Source organism: Molossus molossus, unplaced genomic scaffold (genome assembly GCF_014108415.1).
Source record: "Molossus molossus isolate mMolMol1 unplaced genomic scaffold, mMolMol1.p scaffold_m16_p_4, whole genome shotgun sequence".
NCBI lineage: Eukaryota > Metazoa > Chordata > Mammalia > Chiroptera > Molossidae > Molossus > Molossus molossus.
Window position 1 is genome coordinate 72,418,598 of NW_023425377.1, and position 11,026 is coordinate 72,429,623.

Below are 11,026 nucleotides of genomic sequence, written 5' to 3' on the forward strand. Positions count from 1 at the left end.
CTTTGCAGACAAAAAAAGAGGCTAAAGGAATCACTACCACCAAACCAGTACTGCAAGAAATGCTAAAGGGACTATTGAAAGAAGGAGAAAAAATAGAGAGGAACACAGGCTTATAGAATAATAATGACAACAAATAAGTACCTGTCAATAATAACCTTAAATGTAAATGGCTTAAATGTTCCAATCAAAAGACAGAGGGTAGCTGAATGGATAAGAAAAAATGACCCATATATATGCTATCTACAAGAGACCTACCTCAGAACAAAAGACTTGCACAGGATAAAAGTGATGGGATGGAAAAAATTTTCAGTGCAAATGGAAATTAAAAAAAAAAAAAAGCTGGTGTATCTGATAATATAGACTTCAAAATGAAGGCCATAATAAGAGACAAAAAGGTCACTACATAATATTAAAGTGATCAATCCAACAAGAGGATATAACCCTGGTAAACATATATGCACTGAATATAGGAGCACCAAAATATATTTTTAACTTCTGGATTACTTCAAGGGAGAGATTGACAGCAATAAAATAGTAGTAGGGGACTTTAACATTCCACTGACATCACTGGATAGATCTTATAGACAAAAAATTAACAAGGAAACAGAGACCCTAATGATGCACTGGATCAACTGGGTTTAATTGATATTTACAGAACATTTTAACCTAAAGCTGCAGAATATACATCCTTCTCAAGTGCACATAGGACATGCTCAAAGACAGACCACGTATTAGGACACAAACTAAGTCTCTACAAGTTTAAGAAGATTGAAATCATATGAAGCATCTTCTCAGATCACAATGGCATGAAACTAGAAATCAATTACAATAAAAACACTCAAAACCATTCAAATACATGGAGGCTAGATAGCATGTTAATAAACAATGAATGAGTTATCAATGAGATCAAGAAAGAAATTTTAAAATTCCTGGAAGCTAATCAAAATTAACACACAACAACACAAAATCTATGGGACACAGTGAAAGCAGTCTTGAGCAGGAAGTGCATAGCAAAACAGGCCTACCTCAAGAAATAAGGACATTTTTAAATAAACTATCTAACCCTACAACTTAAAGAATTAGAAAGAGAACAAAAAGAAAAACCCAGAGCTAGTAGAAGGAAGGAAATAATAAAGATCAAAGTGAAAATAAATGACATAGAGACTAAAAAACAATATAAAAGATCAATGAAACCAAGAGCTGGTTCTTCAAAAGATAAACAAGATTGATTAAACTTAAGCCAGAATCACCAAGAAACAAAGAGAGAGGACCCAATTTAATAAAATCAGGAACAAAAGAGGTGAAGTAACAACTGATACCACAGAAGTACAAAGGATTGTAAGAAAATACTTTAAACAAGTATGTGCCAACAAATTGGACAACCTAGGTGAAATGGACAAATTCCTAGAATCATACAGTCTTCCAAAATTCAACTGGGAAGAATCATAAAACCTGAACAGACCAATTACAACTAAGAAACTAGAAGCAGTAATCAATAAACTCCCAGCAAACAAAACCCTGGGTCCAAACAGCCTTCACCGGGGAGTTTTATGGAACATTCAGAGAAGAACTAACACTTATTTTCCTCAAACTGTTACAAAAATTCAAGAGGAAGAAAGGCTTTCATCCTCTTTTTATGTCACCAACATAATTCTAATCCCAAAACCAGATAAAGATGCTACAAAGAAAGAATATCACAGATCAATATTCCCAATGAATACAGATGCCAAAATCCTCAACAAAATATTAGCAAATAGGGTCCAGCAATATATTCAAAAATTATCCACCATGACCAAGTGGGAAATATCCAAGGATGCAAGACTGGTACAATATTCACCAATGAAAAAATGTGATACCACATAAATAAAATGAAAGATAAAAATTATATGATCATATCAATAGAAGCTGAAAAAGCATTTGACAATGCATCCAGCACCCATTTTTGATAAAAACTCTCAGCAAAGTGGGAATAGAAGGATCATACCTCAACATAATAAAGGCCATATATGAAAAACCTACAGCTAACACTCAATGTGTTTAAGATGTATTACATGCTAGAAATTCAAGTGAACAATAGTAGCATTGTCACTCACTGTCATCAGAGCAGTGATACATACCCCAGCCTCACTATTAACTCATAATTTTAAAAATTCTATTACAGCCCTTATTTCCATCTTATACAACAAAACTTTACCATTTGTTAACCATCTCTCTTTTCCTACAAAAGTTTAAGCACCAGGACTTGAAGAACAAGTTTGGTTCATGTTGCTATATCCAAATCCTACAGTGTGTTGATAATATGTGCTAAATTGGGTACGATGACTCTAAAGTGCAGAGCAATGGAGGATGTTAACAATATTAGCATCAAGAACATATTCTGAGAAGTAAAGGCTGTTTTTAATACTGGTCTAGTCTTTCTCCTTTGCTACATTTATGTTCTTTTAACAATTTACCTAAACAGAAGAAATGTAAAGGAGATATTAAATATTTTATGTGGTATATTAAGAAGTGAATTATTGTTTAACTAAGGTATTTTATGGTAAACTGTGTCTAATACACTGTAGGAAACACATATGTTTAGATAATAAGCAGGAAAAACAAAAGCTGTTGCAGAGGACTGGGGCGGGGAGTGACCTTGCTCTCATTGTAAGGCCAGTCTTATCTTAGTAGGGGGCCTGCAGGGGGCAGCCAGTCAATGTTTCTCTCTCACATCAATGTTTCTCTCTTTCCCTCTCCCTTCCTCTCTATATAAAATCAATAGAAACACATTTTTTAAAGTTCTTTAAAGCACTCTATTACTGTTAACACTTCACAGTCCCTTGATGGTTTGTGGTTATTCTCATTAGAATTTATTACACCTCTCTTTTTTACGATAGGTGAAATCCTGCAGGTCACTGGCAACAGAGTACTGAGAAAAACCATGATTTCCATTTTTGGTATTAAAAATGAAAAGGAACTTAGTCTCATAACAAAAATTGTAACTAAAAAAAATAAAATTTGAGGAAAAAATACCTGAAATTACATGCTCATGATAAAATTGTCTCATAATGTATAATATTAAATTAAAAATTGCAAACTTTAGCCCTGGCTAATGTGGCTCAGTTGGTTGAATGTCATCCCATGCACCGAGAGGTCACAGGTTCGATTCCCGGTCAGGGCACATACCTGGGTTGCGCGCCTGATCACCAATGGGAGTCATGTAGGAGATAACTGATCAATGTGACTCTCTCACATTGATGTTTCTCTCTCTCTCTCTATCCTCTCTCCCTTTCTCTCTCTCTAAAATCAATAATAAAAACATATTTAAAAAAATTACAAATATTATCTGAAATTCCATAATTATAATGGGACATGTTTATGTATCATCATAGGAAGCACAGTATTTTTTAGCATTCTATGGCTTAAAAACAGTTAATAAAGTATTTCTATGAAACAACTACAGCAAAATGCTCGTATTTTCAATCACACGCAATCAAACATATTTGAAAACTAACTGAGGGACTACATTCAGCTATAAGTAGCAGGAAACACCCACAGTCTTCCTGACAGGATGAAGGGGCTTATTCTCACATGAAAGGGCCAGGTCAAGGCAGCCACTGCACGTGCGGCAGAGAGAAACAATGTCCTGTTATTTTTGACTGCACCATTGTACATGTCATGCTGAATCAGAAGATGGTGCTGGTGAGCGCCATTAATAGCATAAAACTGTTTCCTATACAAATTAGACCTTATACTGACATAATCCAGAAAAGAGGGATACTAGAAAATGCTCACAAGCATGAAAGTTGGAATCAGTTTTCTGGTGGACACAAGAGGGCTTAAAAATAATCCACATTCTTATAGATCTTCCTTGTGAATTTTGTGAAGAAATCAGTGGAAAAACTACACCTCTAAGAAAATGAAAATTAAAGAGTTGGTGGTGGTTTTGAAGATACACTTCACTGAAGGGTAAGAAATCCAAAAAGTCAGCTGGAAGACGGTGTCCTCAAAGTCCCCATGTGTCTCTGTCTATCCCTGTATGGTGGTGACTCCAATATTTCATGAATGCCTTCTTTACTCCTGCTTTCCAAATGACATGCAAGTAAGGCTGTTGGTAATTTTAATATGGAACCACAAAGAAAAAACCCTGGGAAATCTACTTCTAACACTATCAAAAGATAGGATAGATCCGACTTAGATATTTTCTCCTATTACAAGTCTCTCCTTTTCATCATCTTCTTTTTAAAAAATCCTCATCAAAGGATGATTTGATTTGAGAGAGAGAGGAATGGGAGAGAGAGAGAGAACATCCATGTGAGAGAGAAACGTTGATAGGTTGCCTCCTGTACACATCCAGACCACGGATTAAATCTGAAACCTAGGTATGTGTCCTGATTGGGAACTGAACCCAAAAGCCTTGTGGTGTACAGAATGACATTCCAACCAACTGAGCCACCTGGCCAGGGCAGGTCTCTCTTCTTAAATCAATATCTATTTACCATATGCCAGTCAAGAGAAAAAGCAAAAGTTTAAAAATAAAAATAACTCACATGAAACTTTATTCTTTCATAAACTTGACAAACATAAAATTTACTCCAGTTTTTTATAAGAATGGGAAAAGGAGGCCCTTTTACCCATTATTCCCCCCAAAGTGCTTATTCAGTAAGAAAGGGAGAATATATATAATGGACTAGGAATATCCACCAACTGTCACGTGGCCTGTAGGCAAGTCTCAACTTATACCAAACTGCCCTTTTTCAATGGCCTTTTAACACACACACACACACAGATTATTAAAAAATAAACCTATTTGCAAAATAGAAATATACTTGAGTTAACCCATAAACTTAACAGCCTTCAAAATATAAAAAGACAATGTTATTAACTGATTTAATAATACTGATTTAGTAATATTATCTACTATTGCTGAAAGACAACTTGCAGAATTATCTCACATTGATATTCATTTCTTAAAGTAATTTTAGTTGACCCTGAACAACCTAAGTTTGAACCGCACAGGTCAACTGATACTGGGATTAAAAATCTCTGTAAAAAATGGGAATCCATACATGCAGAGGCCCAGCTTACGTTGTAGGTGGATTTTTGATGATGCAATTGGTTGATGCCCTTAACTTCCCCCACTCACCATTGTTCAAGTGCCTACTTCAGTTAAAGTCTGGTGTATAATGATGCACTAGATAGTAAGAAAAGAAAGAAGCTTGGTAAACATAATTTACAATTTTATTATCAAGCTTTAATGTTGAAAAATTTCTACAATATTATATATGAATTATTTTTAATCCTCACCCAAGGATATATTTTTGTTGTTTTTTAACAGAGATAGGAAGGTAGATGGAGGGAGAGAGAGAAACATTGATGTGAGAGAGAAATATCAATCGGTTGCCTCCCATATGTGCCCCAACCAAGGATCAACACTTAACCTGGGTATGTGCCCTAACCAGGAATTGAAACTGTGACCCTTTGGTGCATGGAATGATGCTCCAACCAACAGAGTCACACTGTCTAGGGCATTATGAATTAATTTTCATCAAGTATTCTTACATTATTTACATTTTTATATTTTTGGTGGAAGTTTCACATTTAAGGATGTGGCCCAACTAGTCTCCCACACTATTTATATTCAAGAGGTTTGACCCAATGAGTCTTTTTATGCCTTCAGAAGAAAAATAGCTGAAGGTTATCCCACATGCTTCATATTTATATAGTTTCTCTGCTGAGTATACTCTCATCTTATGATTTTGAAGGATTTTGTTAAAAGTGAAGGCTTTTCCACATAGCTGACATTTGTAGTTTTTATTCCAGTGTGAGTTCTCTCATATCATTGTAAAGAACTCTGTTCGATGTAGGCTTTACCACATTGTTTTCATTCATAGTGTTTATTTCCAGTGTGGATTCTTTTATATTGTCTATACAAATTAAGGCAAGTAAATGCTTTCCCACATTCCTTACATTGATAAGGTGTTATTTCAAGTATGCATTTTCATATGTCTTTGAAGGGATTTTCGAGAAATGAAGACTTTACCACAATGTTTACATTCAAAGGGTTTCTCTCCAGTATGAGTCCTTTCAATGTGTTTGTAAGGAACTGTATGATATAAAGGCTTTTCCACACTTCTTATATTCATAGAGTCTCTCTCCACTGTGAATTCTTTCATGTATTCGAAGATTACTGGGATATCTAAATGTTTTACTACATTTTTTACATACATAAGTTTCCTCTCCTTTATGAGTCCTTTTGTGCATTTGTAAAGAACTGGAATATCTGAAGGATTTTTCACATTCCTTACATTTGTAGGGTTTCTCTCCCGCGTGAGTTCTTTCATGTGTTTGTAAGTTACCAGAAGATCTGAAGGCTTTGCCACATTTTTTACATTCATAGGGTTTCTCTCCCGTGTGAGTTCTTTCATGTGTTTGTAAGGAATTAGAAAATCTAAAGGCTTTTCCACATTCCTTACATTTATATGGTTTTTCTGCAATATGAGTTCTTTTATCTTTCCGAAGATAATTGGGAGCACTGTATGCTTTGCCACAATGGTTACACTCATAGGGTTTCTCTCCAGTGTGAGACCTTTCGTGTATTTACAAGGACCTACAATTACTGAATGTTTTTCCACATTCCTTACATTCATAGGGTTTCTCTCCTATGTGTGTTCTTCTGTGTGGTTGTAAGGCACTGTAAGATCTGAAGGCTTTTCCACACTCCTTACATTCATAGGGTTTCTCTTCAGTGTGAGTTCTTTCGTGTATTCGAAGATAACTGGGGTACATGAAGGCTTTACTGCACTTTTTACATTGATAGGGTTTCTCTTCAGTGTGATTTCTTTCATGTCTCTGAAAACTTTATAACATCTGAAGGCTTTTCCACAGTGTTTACATTGATAGGGCTTCTCTCCTGTGTGAGTTCTTTCACATATTTGCAGTGAAGCTGGAGGACTAAAAGTTTTTGCACACACCTTACACTTATAAGGACCATCTAAAGTATGTGTGCTCATGTGTCTTTGAAAAGTTTTGAGCCACATGAAGGTTTTCCCACATTCCTCACATTTGTAGGGTTTCTCAACATTGTGATTTTGCTCATGTTTTTCAAAACACTGAAGATAACTGAAACCTCTTCCACATGTGTTACATCGATATGGCTTCTCTCCATATTTCTGATACTTCAACGGCTTGTGTCCAGTGTGACAGCTGGTGTACCTATTACTGGATGAATGATCCATGAAGCCTTTTCCATACACACTGTATTCCCATGGTTTTACTGCAGGAAGACTTTTCTCTTTCACATTAAGATTTGAAATAAAGCTGAAGTTTTCTCCATGTTGACTACTTTTTCTCCTTTACAGAGTCTCTCTACCATATGAATTCTGTAAAAAACAAGAAACACATTATTAATGATTTATTTATTAGTGATTTTGTATATTAGTAGAATATTTATTAGAATATTTGAAGTATATTTTTATAATTTATAGCAAAATTGTAGATATTCTGCTTTATCAATATTGTTAGAAATAAATTACACTGAAAATTCTAAAAGACAACTTTATCTTGCAATTATCAAAACAGTGAAATTCATATATAGGGTTTATTAATGCTGTTTCCATATGAACTAGTTTGCGAAAGTAAATTTCTATGTCATATATAAGAAAGTAATTTGGTGAATATTTCTAGGAAGTAATTAACTTGAAGCAGGGGTTGTTTTGTTCACTTATTTTTTAAATTTTGTAGTATAATAAGTTTTTTTGTTGTTTGTTTGTTTGTTTGTTTGTTTATGTGAGACCCTGCTTTCTATTCTTTGACTCACCTTTGTTTTCTCCCCTGGTTTTTGTACTGATCTTCCATATCAACAACTTCCCATTTTTTACCTATAATGCAGGCCCAGAGAAATCATTCCAAAGTATTAGAAATTACAAAAAAACATTTGATTTTAGTTCTATAATTAGTTGTGACCATGCCCAGTTTATTTACCAATGTGTTCCCTTTCCACATTACACAACTTATAACAATGTTGAAGGGTTAGAAATATCTGTCCTCTAATTGAGGAAGTGAAGGAAACTTGTCATCCTTACCTATGGAGGCCAGGTTCCTGAAGGTTTCCCACATCACATCTCTGTAGAGTTTCCTCTGTGAAGGATCCAGTAAGGCCCACTCCTCCAGGCTGAAGTTCACGGCCACATCCTCAAAGGCCACTGAGTCCTAAAATGCCCCAAATATGTATAGAGTAGGATGTGTGAGACTGACAGCACTGGACACCCAGACTCCATTTATAGGAAAATTATGTATGATTCTCTCACCTGCAAACATTTATACTATAAATTAATCATCAAAAATTTACTCTCTATCAACATTTAATTCCTTATATAATTAACACTGCCATAAACAAGTATAAATTATCAACACATTTTTATTGGGTTTACATTACATTATATTTTGTCTAATGGCAGGGTTCAGAACATGCTAGGAAATGACAGAAATGCTACACAGATGAAATAAATATTACTATTTTTAAACTATCAGTTCCTTGTGAAAAAGTTATTTCATCTTTCTCCGTATTGCCTATTCATAGCACCCCATGAAACCCCATCTACATGAGGTTTAAATAAATGAAAACAGTGAAAAACTGGAAGATTTTTTTCCATCCCCATTACCAAAAACAAAGAGTCCAGGAGACTTGTGGAAATCCCACATTTAACAAAGCCTAGCTGGTCTTAGAGTTCTCCAAACCATTAGAAGAACAGTTTATTGAGTTTCAATTTATTGCATTTGGTGTTTTCTTCAATATGGAAATAAGACCCTCCACCAGAAATAAGATTACAACTCCCTAAAGACTCAGCTGATGGTGAGCATTTATTAGCAATAAAATATTTTTTAAATTAAGGCATGTACACTGACATTGTAAACATATGGTATTGCAGATTAAAGTATCATGTAAATAGAACTTCTTTAAACACTGGGAAAGCAAAAAAAAATGTAGAATTTATTATTGACTCATGCACTTTATTGCAATGGTCTGAAACTGAACTCGCAATGTCTCTAAGGAATGCCTGTAACCTGAGGCAGCTGGCTGACTAAAAATATTCTTAGGGGGCAGTATTGCTTTTCCTTTGTGTAATATTTATCACAGACTCACTTCTTCCTTCTTTCTGTACAATCTTATGGTCTAGAAAGTTACTTGGAACTTAGAGTTCAGATATTAGGAAGAAAGCAGGACAACTTAGACCACAAAAATCCCTATATTCATGTGCATCAGGGCTACTTCCAGCCAATTTGGGCACACATAGGCACACCCACCGACATACCATTAAGCTAGCATGCTTTTTTCAGCACAACCCTAACAATCAATGTTGGGAACTGCTGACACTGAGGAACAGGTTAAAAGCTGCAACAAGAGAATTCATGGATGTCCACATGATTTGATGATGAATTTGCCCATAATTATAAATTACATAAAGTCATCAGTAGTGTTTTCCTTCAAAAGGTCATAAAATCTCTATTCCCCAATTAGAAAATTTTTTTTTGCCATTCTAGAGAATACACTCCCTTCTTTTTTCATTTCCAATACCACCACTACCACCACCCCACCCCCACAGAGTAAAGAAGCATAATAGCTCAACTCAAGCATGAGAATCCCTCAGCTCATGACAGCACACATGGCCAATAGGATATGAAAGGACTTGTTACTTCTACAACTGAGGTCTATGGAGAGACTCAGTCAGTCATCTCCAGCAGACATGAAATAGCTTGAGAGAGAGAAAAAAAATTCATGGATTTTTTTTTTTCTTTTTTCTGAGGTTAGAAGTGCACTAGGGTGAGAGTTTACATACAAGCAGGAGCTCCAGTGGATTCAATCTTCTGTGACTACAAAGAAGGAGCACTAAGGTTTTCTTATCACCTTGCACAGATGTGGGCCACAAGGGGTAGGAGGAGGGATGTGGTTGAAAAGAACAGGAAAAAAATTCAGTGAAGTAACAATCACTGAAATTTCCCTAAAATTTCGAGAGACAGCAAACTGTCAACCCAGGGAACTCACATAACACTAAATACAACAACCAAATATCTCATATTCAAAATGGGCAAAAATCAAAGACAAACAGGATATATTGAAAAAATTCAGAGGAGAAACGCCTTGTTACCATGAAACATAAAATTTATTTTCTGAAATCATTAAAGCAAAAAGACACCTAAGTAAAATAGTTAAAGTTTATTGTAAAACACTCTTCTACAATTCTGTGTCAAACAAAATTATCCTTCAAGAATAAAGGACCCGGCAGGTGTGGCTCAGTGGACTGCACGTCATCCCATGGACTGAGAGGTCCCGATTTGATTCCTGGTCAGGGCACATGCCCGGGTTTCAGGCTCGACCCCTAGTAGGGGGCATGCAGGAGGTAACCACTAGATGTTTCTCTCTTGCCCTTCCTCTCTCTCTAAAAAATCAATAAAAACATATTTTAAAAAATAATAAAGAAAAATAAGGTCTCTGATGACAAAAATTAAGGTAATTTGTCATGAGTACACCTACTTTGAAAGAAAAGATATTCATCAGGAAGAATGTAAATGATGAAGGTGGTAAATTAAAAAAAGAATAAATTAAGGTATATTTTATAACTTTTGTATTTCTTATCATGATTAATATAACAGATGACAGTTTATTTAAAATTACATTTAAACTTACAATAATGAGAATGAGGTCCATTCTCCAAGAAAGCATAGCAATCTTCATGTGTGTGTGTGTGTATAACAGAGAAGCAAAATACATGGCACAAAACTGATAGAATGCAAGGAGAATAGAAAAAATCCACTGCTATAGTTGTAGATGTCAACAACCTATATTATGAATAATAAATTCTAGCAGGCATAGCACCACCAAGGGTGGAGATGAGCTCAAAAGTGCTATGTAACAATAGAATTTAGTTGTAATTTATAAAACACGTCATGCAACAAGAGCAGAATGCATATTTTTCCCAAGTTCACATGGAACATTCACCAAGACAGACATATTCTTTCACACCATAGGCATTAGTCTAAAAATCAC

The 11,026-nt window shown here is 35.1% G+C and overlaps 1 protein-coding gene and 1 pseudogene across 1 annotated transcript; both read right to left on the reverse strand.

Moving 5' to 3' along the window:
* Positions 1–5,137: 5,137 nt before the first annotated feature.
* LOC118643859 lies at positions 5,138–10,687 on the reverse strand (annotated as a pseudogene).
* Positions 6,067–7,181, reverse strand: LOC118616428 (zinc finger protein 14-like; the record flags this gene model as incomplete). The annotated part of the gene is given in 2 exon segments (XM_036241998.1): positions 6,067–6,702; positions 6,954–7,181. Coding segments are annotated over 2 exon segments (864 nt in total), but the record flags the coding sequence as incomplete, so codon positions are not given.
* Positions 10,688–11,026: the final 339 nt, after the last annotated feature.